This window comes from Cetorhinus maximus, chromosome 5 (genome assembly GCF_964194155.1).
Source record: "Cetorhinus maximus chromosome 5, sCetMax3.hap1.1, whole genome shotgun sequence".
NCBI classification, from domain to species: domain Eukaryota; kingdom Metazoa; phylum Chordata; class Chondrichthyes; order Lamniformes; family Cetorhinidae; genus Cetorhinus; species Cetorhinus maximus.
In genome coordinates, this window is record NC_135883.1 from 167152107 (window position 1) to 167173231 (window position 21125).

Below are 21125 nucleotides of genomic sequence, written 5' to 3' on the forward strand. Positions count from 1 at the left end.
TGATATGCAATCTGGGTTTCAGACCTTGTGCCAATTTAGTGGAATAGACTGTGGCTTTTTCAGCAGATAATCTGCAACACTCTCTTATTATGAGGTGTTTAATGGTTTTGGAGAAAACTAGTGAAACTGATCCGACCCACCTACAGGTGGTTGGGCAATCCAATGATTATCCCTTGAAACAAGAGATACTTGAATACTACCCACTTGCAACTTGAATGCAGCTTCTACAACACTCAAGAGGCTGGACACCACCCAGGACAAAGCAGCCCGCTTGATTGGCACATCCACAAACATTCACTTCCTCCACCACCGACGCACAGTAGCAGTAGTGTGTACCATCTACAAGATGCACTGCAAGAATTCACCAAGGCTCCTTAAATAGCACCTTCCACGACCACTCCCACCTAGAAGGACAAGGGCAGCAGATAGATGGGAACACCAACTGGAAGTTCCCCTCCAAGCCACCCATTATCCTGACTTGGAAATATATCACTGTTCCTTCACTGTCGCTGGGTCAAAATCCTGGAACTCCCTTCCTAGCAGCACTGTGGGTGTACCAGGGTTGAAGAAGGCAGCTCACCACCACCTTCTCAGGGGCAACTAGGGATGGGCAATAACTGCTGGCCCAGCCAGTGAAGCCCACATCCCGTGAATGAATAGTAAAAAAAAATCTGCTGCTCTGTTGTGGTTGGTGAAACTGTAACTTCTGGTTTACTGGGAGCTCTGTATCGGATTCTGATTTTTATCAATCTATCAGTTGGCAAATGTGTTCTCTTTCAAATAAAAGGCCACAACCATCAAGATCTTGTAACAGTTGAAAGGAATTCAATAAGAATGGTGCAATAATAAGAGTTAATTAGATGTTGAGTAACTAAGTTGAGGCACAGTCAAGGTATATTCCATCGAAAGGGAAAGGTAGGACAAACAAATCCAGAGCTCCATGGATGAAAAAGGAGATTGAAATTAAGATAAAGAAGAAAAAGTGCACTTATGACAAGTGTCAGGTAGAAAACCAAGAAGAATACAGGAGGTTCAGAGGGAAGGTGAAAAAACATATAAGAGAAGCGAAGAGGGGTTATGAGAAAAGACTGGCAGCCAACATAAAGGGGAATCCCTAAGTCTTCTATAGGCATATAAATAGTAAAAGGGTGGTAAAAGGAGGAGTAGGGCCGATTGGGGACCTAAAAGGGAATTTACACATAGACGGAGGGGCCATGGCTGAGGTATTAAAAGAATACTTTGCATCCACCTTTACCAAGGAGGTAGATGCTACCCAAGCCATGAAACTTTGTCACTAGAAGGGTTCAAAATTGATAAAGAGGAAGTGTTGAATAGACTGTCGGTGCTTAAAGTTGACAAGGCACCGGGACCGGATGAAATGCATCCAAGGATGTTGAAGGAAGTGAGAGTAGAAATTGCAGGGACACTGGCCACAATTTTTCAGTCTTCCCCAGACTCAGGAGAGATGCCAGAGGACTGGAGAATTGCAAACATTACACCCTTATTCAAAAAAGGTTGTAAGGATAAGCCCAGCAATTACAGACCAGTCAGTTTAACTTCAGTGGTGGGCAAGATTCTAGAAATAATTATTCAGGATAGAATTTGTAGCCACATGGAAAAATATGGTTGATAAGGAAGAGCCATCATGGATTTCTAAAGGGGAGATCGTGTTTAGCTTACTTGCTGGAGTTTTTTGAAGGGAACAGAAAAGGCTGATGAGTGTAATGCTGTTAATGTGGTGTACATGGACTTCCAAAAGGCATTTGACACAGTGCCACACAACAGGCTTGTGAGAAAAGTTATTGCTCATGGAATAAAAGGGACAGTAGCAACGTTGATAAAAAATTGGCTGAAAAATAGAAAGCAGAGAGTAAGAGTCAATGCATATTTTTCGGCCTGGAGGAATGTTTATAGTAGAGTTCCCCAGGGGTCGGTATTGGGACTCTTGCTGTTCCTGATATATATTAATGATCTAGATCTTTGTGTGCAGGGGACACTTTGCAGACGATATGAAACTTGGGAGTGTTGTAAACTGTGAGGAGGATGGTGTGGAACTTCAAGAGGACATAGACAAATTGGTGGAGTGGGCAGATAGGTGGCAGATGCAGTTCAGTGCGGAGAAGTGTGAGGTGATGCATTTTAGTAGGAAGAACATGGACAAACAATATAAAATAAGGGGTAAAAATTTGAAGGGGGTGCAGGAGCAGATAGACTTGGGTGTATATGTGCATAGATCATTGAAGGTGGCAGGACAAGTGGAGAGAGCAGTTAATAAATCATATAGTCTCCTGGGCTTTATTAATAGGGGCATAGAGTACAAGAGCAGGGAGGTTATGCTGAATTTATGTAAGATACTCATTAGACCTCAGCTGGAATATTGTGTACAGTTCTGGGCACCACACTATAGGAAGGATGTGAACACATTGGAGAGAGTGCAGAAGAGGTTTACAAGAATGATTCCAGGGATGAGAAACTTCAGCTATGAGGATAGATTGGAAAGGCTGGGACTGTTCTCCGCTGAGAGGAGAATTGATCGAAAGGTTCAAAATCATGTAGGGGCTGGACAAAGTAGATAGGGAGAAACTGTTCCCACTCGTAAAAGGATCAAGAACGAGAGGGCACAGATTTAAAGTGATTTGCAAAAGAAGCAAATGTGACGTGAGAAAAACTTTTTCACACAACGAATGGTTCGGGTCTGGAATGCACTGCCTGGAAGTGTGATGGAGGCAGGTTCAATCGAGGCATTCAAGAGGGTATTAGATGATTATTTGAATAGAAACAATGCAGGGGTACGAGGAAAAGGCAGGGCAATGGCACTAGGTCATAATACTCATTTGGGGAGCTGGTGCAGACATGATGGGCCCAATGGCCTCCGTCTGTGCCGTTAAGACTCTGTGATCTTGTCTTGTTCATCTAATTAAGGACTCCATTTTGAATCTTTTACAGCATGACATGTGCCAAGTGTAATCATGGATTTTGCTGGCGGTGTCTGAAGCCATGGAAACCGACACACAAAGATTACTATAACTGCTCAGCTATGGTGAGATCAAACTCTGTTAGAACTTGAGTTGCAGTAACACCAGAAATGTATTTTAGACATATATGTGTGGGTGGGGGCTGTTGTGAGTAAACAGTTCATTTTTGAATGTTGTGGCACTGAACTTTGGGTTTTAAAAAATATTTTTGATTATTTTGTTTCTAATGTATGTATTTAGATTGTTTACTTTTTATTTATTTCTTCAATGGTACTTTTCTCTCCTCTTCTGCTTCCTCCATTGGAAGGTGTTGTTTAATACTACAGAATGGCTCCAATAGTTCTGCAATCATTCTGCTATCTGGCCCAAGTGGCTATTCTTCAGTGAGTGTTCAACTCTGGAAAGCATCACAGCAGAGCTTTGTTTTACCCTTGCCTAGATAATACCCAGGAGTGGAATACTGGCTGGTGTCTCTTTCCCTGGTCCAAAGCTCACCCACTAATCCAATTAAAGCTCCCAACAACTTAATTCTTAGATTAACTAACTCAATAGAAGTAAGCAATCAAATCTAGTGTCCTCCTGGTCTTTTCTGCTTAACATGAAGCCTTGCTACATGGTACACTTACCAATGGAGACATTGTGAGCTGCCATTTGTAGGAGAAAACTGGATAGCCTTTAGGGGTATTGTATTCTACTAACGTGCTACGTCACTGTCTAGTGATCATATTTACATCTAATTCTTTGGCTGGTGACTTCTTATTTATATTGGGCTCTCGAGGGTTCCCCCACCACAACAGCCAAATTTATTTCTGCTGTTACTCCACTAACTTCATGAGAGGAAGTGGGGGATTCTGCACAGGGATTTCCTAAGCTGCAGTCAGTATGTTTAACTTGTGTAGATAAGGAAAGGGAAAGATGAGGTAAATCTAGAGGTGATCAGGCAACACCAGGTTCAGCTTTTTGGAGGCTGACAGTTGTGTAAAGAGGAGAAAGAATAACTTTCAACGCTATGATATTCCCTGTTGTATCCTCCAGTCTGTCGGGCACTCTTCAATAGAAGTGTTTTTAAATGGAGCTTTAAGTACTAAATGATTGTGTCTTTACACAGGTCAGTAAAGCAGCACGGCAAGAGAAGCGGTTTCATGATTATAACGAACGATGCACTTTTCACCATCAGGCACGGGTGAGCACACGGAGCTTCCGTCCATATCCTGTTTGAAACAATGTCCGTGTTACTAACTCCGAATTAAAATGGGAAACTGTGGCTGCAGAGGCCTCTAGAGTGGAAGATTGATTTCTGACATGTTTCTGATAAAGCTTTGTCTAGATGGTAGTCGTTTAATGAATTTGTCTGATGGCTAATGGAATATTGTTCTTTATCTCAAGGGGGCTGGAGGATAAAAGTGAGGAAATGATGCTACGGTATAGAGCCTTGTTCAGACTGTGTCTGGAATAGGGAATGGAGTATAAAAATAGGGAAGTCTTGCTAAAACTATACAAGGCACTAGTTAAACCACACCTAGAATACTGTGAACAGTTTTGGTCCCCTTATCTAAGGAAAGATATACTGGCATTGGAGGCAGTCCAGAGAAGGTTCATTAGGTTGCTCCTGGATGTGGAGGGATTTTCTTATGAGGAGAGGTTGAGTAGGTTGGGCCTGTACTCATTGGAGCTTAGAAGAATGAGAGGCGACCTTATTGAACCATATAAGATTCTTAGGGGGCTTGACAGGGTAGATGCTGAGAGGTTGTTTCCCCTTGTGGGAGGGTCTAGGACCAGAGGGCATAATCTCAGAGTAAGGGGTCGCCCATTTAAGACAGAGACGAGGAAGAATTTCTTCTTTCAGAGGGTAGTGTATCTGTGGAATTCTTTACCGCAGACGGCTATAGAGACTGGGTCGTTAAGTATATTCAAGGCTGAGATAGACAGATTTTTAATCAGCAGGTCTGGCAGCATCTGCGGAGAGGAACACAGTTAACGTTTCGAGTCCGTATGACTCTTCAACAGACTCTTCTGTGGAAGAGTCATACGGACTCAAAACGTTAACTGTGTTCCTCTCTGCAGATGCTGCCAGACCTGCTGAGTTTTTCCAGGTATTTTTATTTTTGTTTTGGATTTCCAGCATCCACAGTTTTTTGCTTTTTTCAGATTTTTAATCAGTCAGGGAATCAAGGGTTATGGGGAAAAGGCAGGAAAGTGGAGTTGAGGATTATCAGATCGGCCATGATCTCATTGAATGGCGGAGCAGACTCGATGGGCCAAATGGCCTACTTCTGCTCCTACATCTTATGGTCTTATTAACCTGCCTATATCTCTTTGCAGTCTCTCTGCGTCCTCCCCACAGCTTACCTTCCGATCATATGTCTTATAGTCTAAAGTGCAATGCCAGAACTGAATAGTTACTCCAGACAGAGTTTGAAATAAAGGCCAACATTCCATTTGCCTTCCCTATTACCTGATGAACTTGTATGTTAGCTTGTTGTGAATCATGCACGAGGACCCCAAATCCTTCCTTGCTGTAGCTTTCTGCTGTCTTTCTCTGTTTAAATAATATTCAGCTCCTCTATTCTTCCTGCCAAAATGCATAACCTCACATTTTCCCACATTATATTCTATCTGCCAAGTTTTTTTGTTCATTCACGGGATGTGGGTTTCACTTGCTGGACCAGCATTTATTGCCCATCTCAAGGGCAACTAGGGATGGGCAATAAATGCTGGCCCAGCCAGCAAAGCCCACATCCCGTGAATGAATAAAAAAATTAACCTGTCTTTAATCCTCTGCAGACTCTTTATGTAATCCTTACCACTTGCTTTCCCACCTATTTTTGTGTCATTTCCAAACTTGGCGATAGTACATTCACTTCCCTCATCTAAGTCATTAATATATATGCTGTAAATAATTGTGGCCTCAGCACTGATCCCTGTAGCACTCCACTAATTACTGGTTGCCATCCTGAAAATGTCCCCCTTATCCCAACTCTCTGTCTTCTATTAGTTAACCAATCCTCTATCCATGCTAATATACTACACCTAACGTCAAGACTGTTATCTTATTAAGTAGCCTTATGTGCGATACCTTATCAAACACCTTTTGGAAATCCAAATATGTTACATCTACTGGTTTCCCATTATCTATCCTGCTTGCTACCTCCTCAAAGAATTCTAATAAATTTGTTAGGCATGATTTCCCCTTCATGAAGCCATGCTGACTCTGCTTGATTATATTATGCATTTCTAAATGCTCTGCTATTACACCCTTTATAATGGATGGTAACATTTTCCCATTGACAGATGTTAAGCTAACTGGCCTATAGTTACCTGCATTTTGTCTCCCTCACTTTTTGAATTAGGGTGTTACATTGGCAGTTTTCCAATCTTCTGGGACTTTTCCAGAATCTAAGCATTCTTGGAGGATTACTACCTGTGCATTCACCATTTGTGTAGCTACTTCCTTTAATATCCTAGGATGCAACCCATCAGGTCCAGGGGACTTATTGGCCTTTAGCCCCATTAGTTTCCCCAGTACTTTTTCTCTCGTGGTAGTTATTGTATTTATTTCCTTTCCCCTCCTGCCCTTTTTCCCTTGATTATTTAGTATTTTTTTGAATGCTATTCATGTCTTCTACCGTGAAGACTGATGCAAAGTATTTATTCAACTCCTCTGCTGTCTCCTGGTTCCCCATTATTATTTCCCCTGCCTCATTCTGTAAGGGGCCTATGTTCACTTTGGTCGCTGTCATCCTTTTTATATATTTAAATAAGCTCTTATTGTCCGTTTTTATATTACTTGCTAGTTTACCCTCAAAGTTTATTTTCTCCTTTTTTTGGTCATCTGTTGCTGGTTTTTAAAACTTTCCCAATCCTCTGGCTTATCACTAATCTTTGCCACATTGTATGTTTTTTAGGAAATATATATTGGCCATGGCGATGGTATGTTGCAGATTTGGCAGTGTGGTGCTGGGTCTTAAAAGGGTTAAGATGTGAGGAGAGCTTACCTAAAAGTTGTGTTCCATTTCATGAGCCTAGAAAGTTGAGAAATGATACAATCCATGTATTTAAAATGTGTTGATCAATATAAAGTAGCAGTGGGTGGAGTTGGTGCAGAGTTGCTCGAGGGGGAGGTGTGGAGGTTCGATGCTGGCTTTTGGGGAGGAGGGGCAAGGTCATGGTGGGAGCTTAAGGGAGACCTGAACGTAACCATTTTTGATTATTTTGTGTCAAAAGGACTCAGATGGTGAGCATGTGCTTGTTCTTTGAAGCAATGGATTATTCTGCTAGACTGATCACAGACTTACTGGTTAGAAGGACAATCTCTGTCCAGGCAGCGATTTTAAAATCATATTTTTTATTTGTAACAGGACTTTGCGATTAATTTGGAAGCAAAAGTATCTGCAGTAAATGAAGCCTTGCAAATGAAGTCACTAACATTTGTTATTGATGCCTGTAAAATGCTTGCTCAGGCGAGGAAGGTGAGTGCCCAGTGTACACCCTTAGAGTAACTGCCACCTCTTGTCTCATAACTTAATGATTAATCCGTAAACATGGGTCTTGAGGAGTTGCTGTGAAGTCAGTGGATGGTCAGTAACAATCTTAACCTAAAACAATACAGTGGTGCATGTTGGCTCTCAGCCTTTCTCATTAAGCAGGCCTCTCACTGTGACTACCTGGAGCAGACAGTGATTACTCTGTGTGATAAATTGGTGCGTGGCTTTGCTATTCATGATTTAAGCTGACTTTGATCTCTCCAAGGTCAGTGCTGGAAATCTGACATTTTGCCCAACAACCATGAGCTAAGGGTGCAAAAACTAGCCAGGGTTTTTGCTCTTAATTGCGATTCATTGAAAATTCTTGTAAGTATGTGTAAGGATAGCTGATGAGGAGAAGATTAAGATCAACTGTGGACTGGTGTCTGGGTCTGTGTCTGGGACAGGGCACCGGCCAGGACTGGCGTCTGAGACAGGACAGTGGCCGGGAGTGGCGTCTGAGACAGGACATAGGCCTGGGACGGTGGAACCGGCTGGGACTGTAGTCTGGCACAGGGCACTGGCCAAGACCGGCGTCTAGGACAGGGCAGCGGCCGGGACCGACGTCTGGGATGGGGCGGCGGCTGGGACAGAAGTCTGGGACAGGACATTGGCCGGAGCCAGTGTTTGGGCTGGGGCACCAGCTGGGACCAGTTTCTGGGACAGTGCACTTGCTGGGACCGGTGTTTGGGATGGGGGACCGGCCCGAACTGGTGTCTGGGACGGGGCAGCGGCTGGTACCAGTGTCTGGGCCAGGGCAGCAGCTGGTACCTATATCTGGGCCAGGGCAGCGGCCGGGACCAGGGCAGCAGCTGGGACCGGTGTCTGGGACGAGGGAACTGACCGGGACCGGTGTCTGGGATGGGGGAACTGGCCGGGACCGGCGTCTGGGTCAGGACAGCAGCCGGGACTGGTGTCTGGGACGAGGGAACTGACTGGGACCGGTGTCTGGGACGGGGGAACTGGCCGGGACCGGCGTCTGGGCCAGGGCAGCAGCCGGGACTGGTGTCTGGGACGAGGGAACTGACTGGGACTGGTGTCTGGGATGGGGGAACTGGCCAGGACCGGCGTCTGGGCCAGGGCAGCAGCCGGGACTGGTGTCTGGGACGAGGGAACTGACCGGGACCGGTGTCTGGGATGGGGGAACTGGCCAGGGCCGGCGACTGGGATGGGGCAGCGATTGGGACAGGATGTTGGGCGGGGCTGGCGTCTGGGATGGGCACCAGCCGGGACCAGTGTCTGGGACGGGGAGCTGGCCGGGATTGAAGGAGAGGTGAAGTTATAATTGAGAAGTGGATGAGTCTTTTGTTGCAGGCAGGTCTTCCTCTCACCTGTGCTACAAGTTTCTCTGATTTGTGGATATCCTGCCCATGCCTTGGAACAAGCTCCTCACAGTCTCTTGTTCTTGAATCAGCAGCACCACTTAGATTCAGAACTCAGGTACAAAACTGGAAATGTGCTGGGCAGTCAGCATCTAAGAGAAAGAGAGAGTTTAATAATCCTGGTAGGCTTGTCAGAATGATTCCTTTATGAGTACTGCTACCTTCATTAAGGGAAGCGCTCTGTGCTTTGGCCTGTGCTCTGAAGGAGATTGTAGCGACCTGTGCCCCTCTAACCTGATGGGATTAGAGCTGACTGGCCACAAAAAGTTTGAGATGTTATCTTTCCATCATGCTTTGTCTTAATCAATCTGGCTTGTTTCAGGAGTGGATGGATTTTTACCCAGTTACAAGTGAGTAGCTGTAAGGAAAGGTTTGTATGAGATCATCTATAGCGAGAGTGAAACAGTCAGTGGGATGATATCAGGTTCATTGTATTTAGGTTGCCTCTGTAGCTTTCTTACCTCAACACTGCTTTGTGTATGGTTTTTATCAGGTATTGGCCTATTCCTGTGTGTACAGTTACTATAATCAGGACACTGAAAAGATGGATATAATGGAACAGCAGATGGAGAACTTGGAGCTGCACACCAATGCCCTCCAGATCCTTCTGGGTGAGTTCCGGTTCATGCACTAAGATGCAAGTTTTGTTTAAATTTTAAAAGATAAAAAAATTGTATTTGGGCTTCTCATTACTTTTGGAACTGTAGGCAATTTCACTACAAAAAAGGAGGCCATTTGGTTCATTATGTTTGTGCTGGCTCTTAGCAAGAGGAACCCAAAATTGATCCTACAGTTCTGTTTTCTCCCAGAGCTTTGTATCTTCCTCTGTGTCAAATGTTCATCCAATTTTTCCTTAAAAGATCCAATGACTTTTGCCTCAACCATTCACTGTGGCAGAGAATCCCATCCTTTAAAAACCTGTAGATAGAAATGTCTCCCAACTATCCTCGCTCAACTGTGCAAATTTTAATTTGATAATCCCTAGTCATTGACTCTGCAGAGGAAAAAGTCTTTCCCTATTCGCCTTACTAAATGGCTTTCAAAAATCTTTCTTAAATTTCCTCTGATTCTTCTCTGATGGAAGTAGAAATAGTTCCAGGACCTCAAGTCTGTTCTGGCGTCATCCTGGTGAATCTACAATCAAGGGTCTCTGGCCTTTAATGCCCTTTCTACAATGGGCTGTCTCATACATGATGGCAGTAGGAGTCAGTACTTCAGGTGGGAGAGATCAGCAGAAGTTGGGTTACCATCATTTTCCCCCAGAATATCTCCTTGGAAAATCTTGGGTTTTCTCTTGTACATGTTGGGAACTTGATCAGAAAATCTATATAGAACATTCAAAAGCTTCAAAACTCAGTTTGACCAAACACTTTCTTCCATGTTGAGATCACCTGCATGAAGTAGATAATTGAGGTTCCACTGAACACTCGGACTTGCAGAGGGGAAAATTCTCATCCCTATGTTCAAATCCTTCCATGACCTTGGTCCTCCCTATCTCCTCCAGCCCTGCAACCCTCTTAGATAGGGAATAGGGCAGGAAAGTGGAGCTGATGTCGAAGTTCATCCATGATCTTATTGAATGGTGGAGCAAGCTCAAGGGGCCCTATGGCCTACTCCTGCCCCTAATTCTTATGTTCCTATCTCTGCATTGCTCCAATTCCTGCCTCTCATGGATCTCCAATTGTGGCTGTGCCTTCAAATGCCTAGGCCTTAAGCACTGAAATTCCTTCCCGAAACCTACTTATCTCTCTACCTCTCTCTTTCCCACTTAAAGATCCTCAAAGCCTACCTCTTGAACCAAGCTTTTGTGCTAATATCACTTTAGATGGCTCAGTGCCTAATTTTACTTGATAGCGCTCCTGAGAAGCACCTTGGGATGTTTGTCTGTACTAAAGCTTGTTGCGAAGAGAATGAGAGGTGTCTGTATCTGAAACATGATCTTGTGTTTCTCAGAGGAGACCCTGCTACAGTGCGTGGACCTGGCTTCCTGTATTCGCCTGTTGAAACCAGAACACTTGAATACGGGACTGGAACTGATCCGCAGGATACAAGAGAGACTGCTCGCCATCCTCCAGCACTCAACACAGGTAATTCAGACTGCAAGAAAGCAGCAGAGGAAAGGAGTCTGTAGCAGCAAGTGAAATACTTAGATTGCTGCGATACATGTGAAGGCTCTCTTTTGGAAAGGAATTTTTTTTGCTCTTGCCTGGCTGGTTTTCCCAAGTTACATGGAAAGGGAAGACAGGTAACTTAGCATCTAGCAATGCCACTCTCTAACCAGCTGACATTTCAATATGAATACGTTAACTCTTCCTTGGATTTAACTACTGTCCACACTGGAGTGCTGCTTTGGGCTGCAGTAGAGTGCTTAAGGTGGAGTTTGGTGACTGAGGGAATTTAAGGGTTAATTTCTATCTAAAGTCTAGTCTTTCTTTAATTTAGTAATTAACTAAAAGTTGCTGTTTGGGTTGGAAGAAGGTGAGTTTTAGGCCAGCTTTAAAACAGGGTTTATACAGGCTCTGCTGCAGCTACAACTAGTTAATTAGATACAAAAACAAAAATAGCTGGAAAAACTCAGCAGGTCTGACAGCATCTGCAGAGAGGAATACAGTTAACCTTTCGAGTCCATATGACTCTTCATCAGAACCACGTGCTAGTCAGAGTAGAAATAGCAGGATATATGGGATGAATACCTGGCTGAAGAGATGGTGTGAGGGGTAGGGTTTCAGATTCCTGGGACATTGGGACCGGTTCTGGGGCAGGTGGGACCAGTACAAACTGGACGGGTTACACCTGGGCAGGACCGGGACTGATGTCCGAGAGGGAATATTTTCTAGAGTGGTTGGGGAGGGTTTAAACTAAAATGGCAGGGGGATGGGAACCTACGCAAGGAGTCAGAGGAGGGGGAATCAAGGACAAGAACGAAAGACAGAAAGGGGAATAAGAAAAGTGATAGGCAGAGAAATCAAGGGCAAGAATCAAACAGGGGCCTCAGTGAAAAATAGTGGGAACGGGACAAGTAATGTTAAAAAGACAAGCCTTAAGGCTTTGTGCCTTAACGCAAGGAGCATTCACAATAAAGAGGATGAATTAACCACGCAAATAGATGTAAACAGGTATGATATAGTCGGGATTACGGAGACATGGCTGCAGGGTGACCAGGGATGGGAACTGAACATCCAGGGGTATTCAGTATTTAAAGAGGACAGACAAAAAGGAAAAGGCAGTGGGGTTGTATTGCTGGTTAATGAGGAAATTAACGCAATAGTGAGGAAAGATATTAGCTCTGACGATATGGAACCTGTATGGGTAGAGCTGAGAAACACTAAGGGGCAAAAAACGTTAGTGGGGGTTGTATATAGACCCCCAAACTGTAGTGGTGATGTTGTGAATGGCATTAAACAGGAAATTAGAGACACATGCAATAAAGGAACATCTGTAATTATGGTGACTTTAATATGCATATAGATTGGGCAAATCAAATTAGTAACAATACCACTGAGGAGGAATTCCTGGAGTGTATATGGGATGGTTTTCTGGACTATTACGTTGAGGAACCAACGAGAGAACAGGCCATCCTCAACTGGGTATTGTGTAATGAGAAAGGAATAATTGGCAACCTAGTTGTGCGAGGCTCCTCAGGGATGAGCAACCATAATATGATAGAATTTTCATCAAGATGGAGAGTGACGTAGTTGATTCTGAGATTAGTATCCTGAATCTTAATAAAGGAAACTACGATGGTATGAGGTGCAAGTTGGCTATGATGGATTGGGAAACGTTACTTAAAGGGATGATGGTGGATAGGCAATGGCAAATATTCAAAGAGCACATGGGTGAGCTGCAACAATTGTTTATTCCTGTCTGGCACAAAAGTAAAACAAGAAAGTTGGCCAAACGAAGGCTTACAAGGGAAATTAGAGATAGTATTAGATGCAAGGAAGAGGCATACAAATTGGCCAGAAAAAACAACAGACCCGAGGATTGGGAGCAGTTTAGAATTCAGCAAAGGAGGACCAAGGGATTGATTAAGAAGGGGAAAATAGAGTACGAGAGTAAGCTTGTGGGGAACATAAAAACTGACTGTAAAAGTTTCTATTGGTATGTGAAAAGAAAAAGATTGGTGAAGACAAATGTAGGTCCCTTACAGTCAAGAACCTGGGAATTTATAAAGGGGAACAAAGAAATGGCTGACCAACTAAATGCATACTTTGGTTCTGTCTTCACAAAGGAGGACACAAATAACATCCCAGAAATGTTGGGGAACACAGGGTTTAGTGAGAGAGAGGAACTGAAAGAAATCAGTATTAGTAGGGAAATGGTGTTGGGGAAATTGACAGGATTGAAGGCCGATAAATCCCCAGGGCCTAATAATCTCCGTCCCAGAGTACTTAAGGAAGTGGCCCTAGAAATAGTGGGTGCATTGGTGGTCATCTTCCGAGATTCTAGAGACTCTGGAACAGTTCCTACAGATTGGAGGGTAGCTAATGTAACCCCACTATTTAAAAAGGGAGGTAGAGAGAAAACAGGGAATTATAGACCAGTCAGCCTGACGTCGGTAGTGGGGAAAATTCCGGAGTCCGTTATAAAAGATTTAATAGCTGAGCACTTGGAAAACAGTGGCAGAATCGGACAGAGTCAGCATGGATTTACGAAAGGGAAATCATGCTTGACAAACCTACTGGAATTTTTCGAGGATATAACTAGTAGAGTTGATGAGGGGGAGCCAGTAGATGTGGTTTATTTGGACTTTCAGAAGTCAAAGTCCCACAAGAGAGATTAGTGTGTAAAATTAAAGCACATGGGATTAGTGGTAGTGTATTGAGATGGATAGACAACTGGCAGACAGGAAACAAAAGAGTAGGAATAAACGGGTCTTTTTCCGAATGGCAGGCAGTGACTAGTGGGGTAACGCAGGGAATGGTGCTGGGACCCCAGATATTCACAATATATATTAATGATTTAGATAAAGGAACTAAATGTAATATCTCCAAGTTTGCAGATGACACAAAGCTGGGTGGGAGGGTGAGCTGTGAGGAGGATGCAGAGATGCTTCAGTGTGATTTGGACAAGCTGAGTGAGTGGGCAAGTGCATGGCAGATGCAGTATAATGTGGATAAATGTGAGGTTATCCACTTTGGTAGCAAAAACAGGAAGGCAGATTATTATCTGAATGGCTATAAATTGAGAGAGGGGAATGTGCAATGAGACCTCGTACACCAGTCACTGAAGGTAAGCATACAGGTGCACCAGGTGGTAAAGAAGGCAAATGGTATGTTGGCCTTCATAGCCAGAGGGTTCGAGTACAGGAACAGGATGTCTTGCTGCAATTATATAGGGCCTTGGTGAGACCACACCTGGAATATTGTGTGCAGTTTTGGTCTCCTTATCTGAGGAAGGATGTTCTTGCTATAGAGGGGGTGCAGCGAAGGTTTACCAGACTGATTCCTGGGACGGCGGGACTGACATTTGAGGAGAGGTTGAGTCGTTTAGGATTATATTTGATGGAGCTGAGAAGAATGAGGGGGGATCTCATAGAAATCTATAAAATTCTAACAGGACTAGACAGGGTAGATGCAGGAAGGATGTTCCCGATGGTGGGGGAGTCCAGAACCAGGGGTCACAGTCTGAGGATATGGGGTAGACCATTTAGGACTGAAATGAGGAGAAATTTCTTCACCCAGAGAGTGGTGAGCCTGTGGAATTCGCTACCACAGAAAGCCTTTGAGGCCAAAACATTGTATGTTTTCAAGAAGGAGTTAGATATAGCTCTTGGGGCGAAAAGGATCAAAGGATATGGGGAGAAAGCAGGAGCAGGATATTGAGTTGGATGATCAACCATGATCATAATGAATGGTGGAGCAGGCTCAATGGGCCGAATGGCCTCCTCCTATTTTCTATGTTTCTGTGTTTCCTGGAGAAAATGCCCCGTCTCTCCTGGGATTCTTTCCGTGATAGTGTGTTTAAACTCTGTACCTTGCTCATGAAGCCTCGTGCTGTGCCTCAGTATCATCACCAGCTATAATCTCAGAGCTAAGTTCTGTATGCACTAAAACACTGCTTCTGAGCACATACAGGGGGAGTAATGTCCCACGGGCCTCTGCAATGTGAGGCTGTACAGGGAAATGAACCGTCTGCAGAGTTTCCGCTCCTGATCACTATGCAGTGATTTGCTGGAAAAAGTGTGCACACTGAGGCAAGTTGACGTTACCCATCGCTGAATATTCTGTCAGTACTCAGCTGCCTGATTATCACTCACAAAGCATGACCACTTGAGGTGGCATTCGAGAGCCATATTGTCAAGAGGCTCTACCTGGCATATATCAACATGTTCAGAGTAGGAGGAATGAGCAACTTGTATATGAGATAATTTAATTGTTGGATGGATGGGGAAATAGGTGAAATTGCTCATTTTCCCCAAAAGGGTTGCCTCTCAATTGCATTGGAGCCCAATTGTCAGGTTGAGAAAGAGGCACCTTTTGTTCACAGATGCCAGGCACAATTCAAGTGACAGGTTGACTTGCAGCAGAGAGAGCATTGCTGATTCAGGATGATGTTACGAAGAAGCTTCATGCATTGGGGGGAGAGTTCAACACAGGCTCAGATTTTTTTTAAAAATTCAGTCACGGGATGTGGGCTTCGCTGGCTGGACTAGCATTTATTGTCCATCCCTAGTTGCCCTTGAGAAGGTAGGGTGAGCTGCCTTTTTGAACTGCTGAAGTCCATGTGGTGTAGGTACACCCACAGTGCTGTTAGGAAGCGAGTGCCAGGATTTTGACCCAGCGACAGTGAAGGAACAGTGATGTATTTCCAAGTCAGGATGGTGGGTGACTTGGAGGGGAACTTCCAGGTGGTGGTGTTCCCATCTATCTGTTGCCCTTGTCCTTCTAGATGGTGGCAGTCTTGGGTTTGGAAGGTGCTGTCTAAGGAGACTTGGTGAATTCCTGCAGTGCATCTTGTAGATGGTACACACTGCTGCTACTATGCGTCGATGGTGGAGGGAGTAAATCTCTGTGGATAGGGTGCCAATCAAGTGGGCTGCTTTGTCCTGGATGGTGTCAAGCTTCTTGATGGTTGTGGGAGCTGCATTGATCCAGGCAAGTGGAGAGTATTCCATCACACTCCTGACTTGTGCCTTGTAGATGGCGGACAGGCTTTGTGGAGTCAGCAGGTGGGTTACTCGTCGCACGATTCCAGGCCTGTCATCTTGTAGCCACATGGTGAGAGTATGTATAGCTAAAGAAGCCTTGTTGTGCTATAACTTTGTCAGAAAGTGTGCTGTAAGTATTTCAGAGATGTACATGAAATCATTAATGTGACGTCTGCAATTTCAGGATTTCCGAGTGGGGTTTCAGCCAAAGCAGGGTGTCGATCAGAATCAAGTTCAATCCACAGACCTTTTAAACACAGTGCCATCTGATTCCACCAAAGAGTAAGTTATTTAACAGCATGCAGCAATTCAGACATCGTGGAGCAGACACAGTGAGTGAGAAACAGAACATGGTGTTATGGAGCAGACACAGTGAATGAGAAATAGATCATGGTGTTATGGAGAGGGCACAGTGAATGAGAAATAGACCATGGTGTTATGGAGCAGACACAGTGAGTGAGAAATAGACTATGGTGTTACGGAGCAGATACAGTGAGAAATATACCATGGTGTTATGGAGCAGACACAGTGAGAAGTAGACCATGGTGTTATGGAGCAGACACAGTGAGTGAGAAATAGACCATGGTGTTATGGGGCAGACACAGTGAGTGAGAAATAGACCATGGTGTTATGGAGCAGACACAGTGAGTCAGAAATAGACCATGGTGTTATGGAGCAGATACAGTGAGAAGTAGACCATGGTGTTATGGAGCAGACACAGTGAGTGAGAAATAGACCATGGTGTTATGGAGCAGACACAGTGAGTGAGAAATAGACCATGGTGTTATGGAGCAGATACAGTGAGTGAGAAATCGACCATGGTGTTATGGAGCAGACACAGTGAGTGAGAAATAGACCATGGTGTTATGGAGCAGGCACAGTGAGAAATAGACCATGGTGTTATGGAGCAGGCACAGTGAGTGAGAAATAGACCATGGTGTTATGGAGCAGACATTGTTAGTGAGAAATAGACCATGGTATTATGGAGCAGGCACAGTGAGTGAGAAATAGACCATGGTGTTATGGAGCAGGCACAGTGAGTGAGAAATAGACCATGGTGTTATGGAGCAGGCACAGTGAGTGAGAAATAGACCATGGTGTAATGGAGCAGACACAGTGAGTGAGAAATAGACCATGGTGTTATGGAGCAGACACAGTGAGTGAGAAATAGACCATGGTATTATGGAGCAGACACAGTGAGTGAGAAATAGACCATGGTGTTATGGAGCAGACACAGTGAGTGAGAAGTAGACCATGGTGTTATGGAGCAGATACAGTGAGTGAGAAATAGACCATGGTGTTATGGAGCAGACACAGTGAGTGAGAAATAGACCATGGTGTTATGGAGCAGGCACAGTGAGAAATAGACCATGGTGTTATGGAGCAGGCACAGTGAGTGAGAAATAGACCATGGTATTATGGAGCAGACACAGTGAGTGAGAAATAGACCATGGTGTTATGGAGCAGACACAGTGAGTGAGAAGTAGACCATGGTGTTATGGAGCAGATACAGTGAGTGAGAAATAGACCATGGTGTTATGGAGCAGACACAGTGAGTGAGAAATAGACCATGGTGTTATGGAGCAGGCACAGTGAGAAATAGACCATGGTGTTATGGAGCAGGCACAGTGAGTGAGAAATAGACCATGGTGTTATGGAGCAGACACAGTGAGTGAGAAATAGACCATGGTGTTATGGAGCAGGCACAGTGAGTGAGAAATAGACCATGGTGTTATGGAGCAGACATAGTGAGTGAGAAATAGACCATGGTGTTATGGAGCAGACACAGTGAGAAATAGACCATGGTGTTATGGAGCTGATACAGTGAGTGAGAAATAGACCATGGTATTATGGAGCAGGCACAGTGAGAAATAGACCATGGTGTTATGGAGCTGATACAGTGAGTGAGAAATAGACCATGGTATTATGGAGCAGGCACAGTGAGAAATAGACCATGGTGTTATGGAGCAGATACAGTGTGAGAAATAGACCATGGTGTTATGGAGCAGATACAGTGAGTGAGAAATAGACCATGGTGTTATGGAGCAGGCACAGTGAGAAATAGACCATGGTGTTATGGAGCAGGCACAGTGAGAAATAGACCATGGTGTTATGGAGCAGATACAGTGAGTGAGAAATAGACCATGGTGTTATGGAGCAGGCACAGTGAGAAATAGACCATGGTGTTATGGAGCAGGCACAATGAGAAATAGGTAATGGTACCTCGGAACAGACGCAGTGAGTGAGAAACAAAAACAAAAATCGCTGGAAAAACAGGTCTGACAGCATTTGTGGAGAGAAAGACAGAGTTAATGTTTCGAGTCCAGATGACTCTTCTTCAGAACAGGAGTGGGAAATTGACTGCGGTGTTATGGAGCAGACATTGTTAGTGAGAAATAGACCATGATGTTATGGAGCAGACACAGTGAGTGAGAAATAGACCATGGTGTTATGCAGCAGGCACTGTGAGTGAGAAATAGACCATGGTGTTATGGAGCAGACACAGTGAGTGAGAAATAGACCATGGTGTTATGGAGCAGGCACTGTGAGTGAGAAATAGACCATGGTGTTATGGAGCAGACTCAGTGAGAAATAGACCATGGTGTTAGGAGCTGATACAGTGAGTGAGAAATAGACCATGGTGTTATGGAGCTGACACAGTGAGTGAGAAATAGACCATGGTGTTATGGAGCAGACATAGTGAGTGAGAAATAGACCATGGTGTTATGCAGCAGGCACAGTGAGTGAGAAATAGACCATGGTGTTATGGAGCAGACACAGTGAGTGAGAAGTAGACCATGGTGTTATGGAGCAGACACAGTGAGTGAGAAATAGACCATGGTGTTATGGAGCAGACACAGTGAGTGAGAAATAGACCATGGTGTTATGGAGCAGACATTGTTAGTGAGAAATAGACCATGGTGTTATGGAGCAGACACAGTGAGTGAGAAATAGACCATGGTGTTATGCAGCAGGCACAGTGAGTGAGAAATAGACCATGATGTTATGGAGCAGGCACAGTGAGAAATAGACCATGGTGTTATGGAGCAGGCACAGTGAGAAATAGACCATGGTGTTATGGAGCAGGCACAGTGAGTGAGAAATAGACCATGGTGTTATGGAGCAGACACAGTGAGTGAGAAATAGACCATGGTGTTATGGAGCTGACACAGTGAGAAATAGACCATGGTGTTATGGAGCAGACACAGTGAGTGAGAAATAGACCATGGTGTTATGGAGCAGACACAGTGAGTGAGAAATAGACCATGGTGTTATGGAGCAGGCACAGTGAGAACTAGACCATAGTGTTATGTAGGAGACACAGTGAGAAATAGACCATGGTGTTATGGAGCAGACACAGTGAGTGAGAAATAGACCATGGTGTTATGGAGCAGACACAGTGAGTGAGAAATAGACCATGGTGTTATGGAGCAGGCACAGTGAGAACTAGACCATAGTGTTATGTAGGAGACACAGTGAGAAATAGACCATGGTGTTATGGTGCAGGCACAGTGAATGAGAAATAGACCATGGTGTTATGGAGCTGATACAGTGAGTGAGAAATAGACCATGGTATTATGGAGCAGGCACAGTGAGAAATAGACCATGGTGTTATGGAGCAGATACAGTGAGTGAGAAATAGACCATGGTGTTATGGAGCAGACACAGTGAGTGAGAAATAGACCATGGTATTATGGAGCAGGCACAGTGAGAAATAGACCATGGTGTTATGGAGCAGATACAGTGAGTGAGAAATAGACCATGGTGTTATGGAGCAGACACAGTGAGTGAGAAATAGACCATGGTATTATGGAGCAGGCACAGTGAGAAATAGACCATGGTGTTATGGAGCAGGCACAATGAGAAATAGGTAATGGTACCTCGGAACAGACGCAGTGAGTGAGAAACAAAAACAAAAATCGCTGGAAAAACAGGTCTGACAGCATCTGTGGAGAGAAAGACAGAGTTAATGTTTCGAGTCCAGATGACTCTTCTTCAGAACAGGAGTGGGAAATTGACTGCGGTGTTATGGAGCAGACATTGTTAGTGAGAAATAGACCATGGTGTTATGGAGCAGACACAGTGAGTGAGAAATAGACCATGGTGTTATGCAGCAGGCACAGTGAGTGAGAAATAGACCATGATGTTATGGAGCAGACACAGTGAGTGAGAAATAGACCATGGTGTTATGGAGCAGGCACAGTGAGTGAGAAATAGACCATGGTGTTATGGAGCAGACACAGTGAGTGAGAAATAGACCATGGTGTAATGGAGCAGACACAGTGAGAAATAGACCATGGTGTTATGGAGCAGACACAGTGAGTGAGAAATAGACCATGGTGTTATGCAGCAGACACAGTGAGAAATAGACCATGGTGTTATGGAGCAGACACAGTGAGTGAGAAATAGACCATGGTGTTATGGAGCAGACACAGTGAGTGAGAAGTAGACCATGGTGTTATGGAGCAGACATTGTTAGTGAGAAATAGACCATGGTATTATGGAGCGGACATAGTGAGTGAGCAATAGACCATGGTGTTATGGAGCAGACATTGTTAGTGAGAAATAGACCATGGTGTTATGGAGCGGACATAGTGAGTGAGAAATAGACCATGGTGTTATGGAGCAGACATTGTTAGTGAGAAATAGACCATGGTATTATGTGGCAGACACAGTGAGTGAGAAATAGACCATGGTGTTATGGTGTAGGCACAGCGAGAAATAGACCATGGTGTTATGGAGCAGACATAGTGAGTGAGAACTAGACCATGGTGTTATGCAGCAGACACAGTGAGAAATAGACCATGGTATTATGTGGCAGACACAGTGAGTGAAAAATAGACCATGGTGTTATGCAGCAGACACAGTGAGAAATAGACCATGGTGTTATGGAGCAGACATAGTGAGTGAGAAATAGACCATGGTGTTATGCAGCAGACACAGTGAGAAATAGACCATGGTGTTATGGAGCTGACATAGTGAGTGATAAATAGACCATGGTGTTATGCAGCAGATACAGTGAGAAATAGACCATGGTGTTATGGAGCAGATACAGTGAGTGAGAAATGGACCATGGTGTTTTGAAGCAGACACA

The 21125-nt window shown here is 44.3% G+C and overlaps 1 protein-coding gene across 4 annotated transcripts in view; it reads left to right on the plus strand.

Moving 5' to 3' along the window:
- The window catches only part of cul9 (cullin 9), a 318678-nt gene that overhangs the window by 296639 nt on the left and 914 nt on the right, over nt 1-21125 (plus strand). For 3 of the 4 annotated variants that reach the window (XM_078542786.1, XM_078542787.1, XM_078542790.1), the window contains 6 exons: nt 2947-3040; nt 4084-4158; nt 7334-7444; nt 9374-9491; nt 10834-10967; nt 16215-16312. In XM_078542786.1, the coding sequence (XP_078398912.1) occupies nt 2947-3040; nt 4084-4158; nt 7334-7444; nt 9374-9491; nt 10834-10967; nt 16215-16312 (630 nt within the window). The remainder of the gene's footprint in view (nt 1-2946; nt 3041-4083; nt 4159-7333; nt 7445-9373; nt 9492-10833; nt 10968-16214; nt 16313-21125) is intronic. The other variant, XM_078542788.1, reaches the window with a different exon arrangement.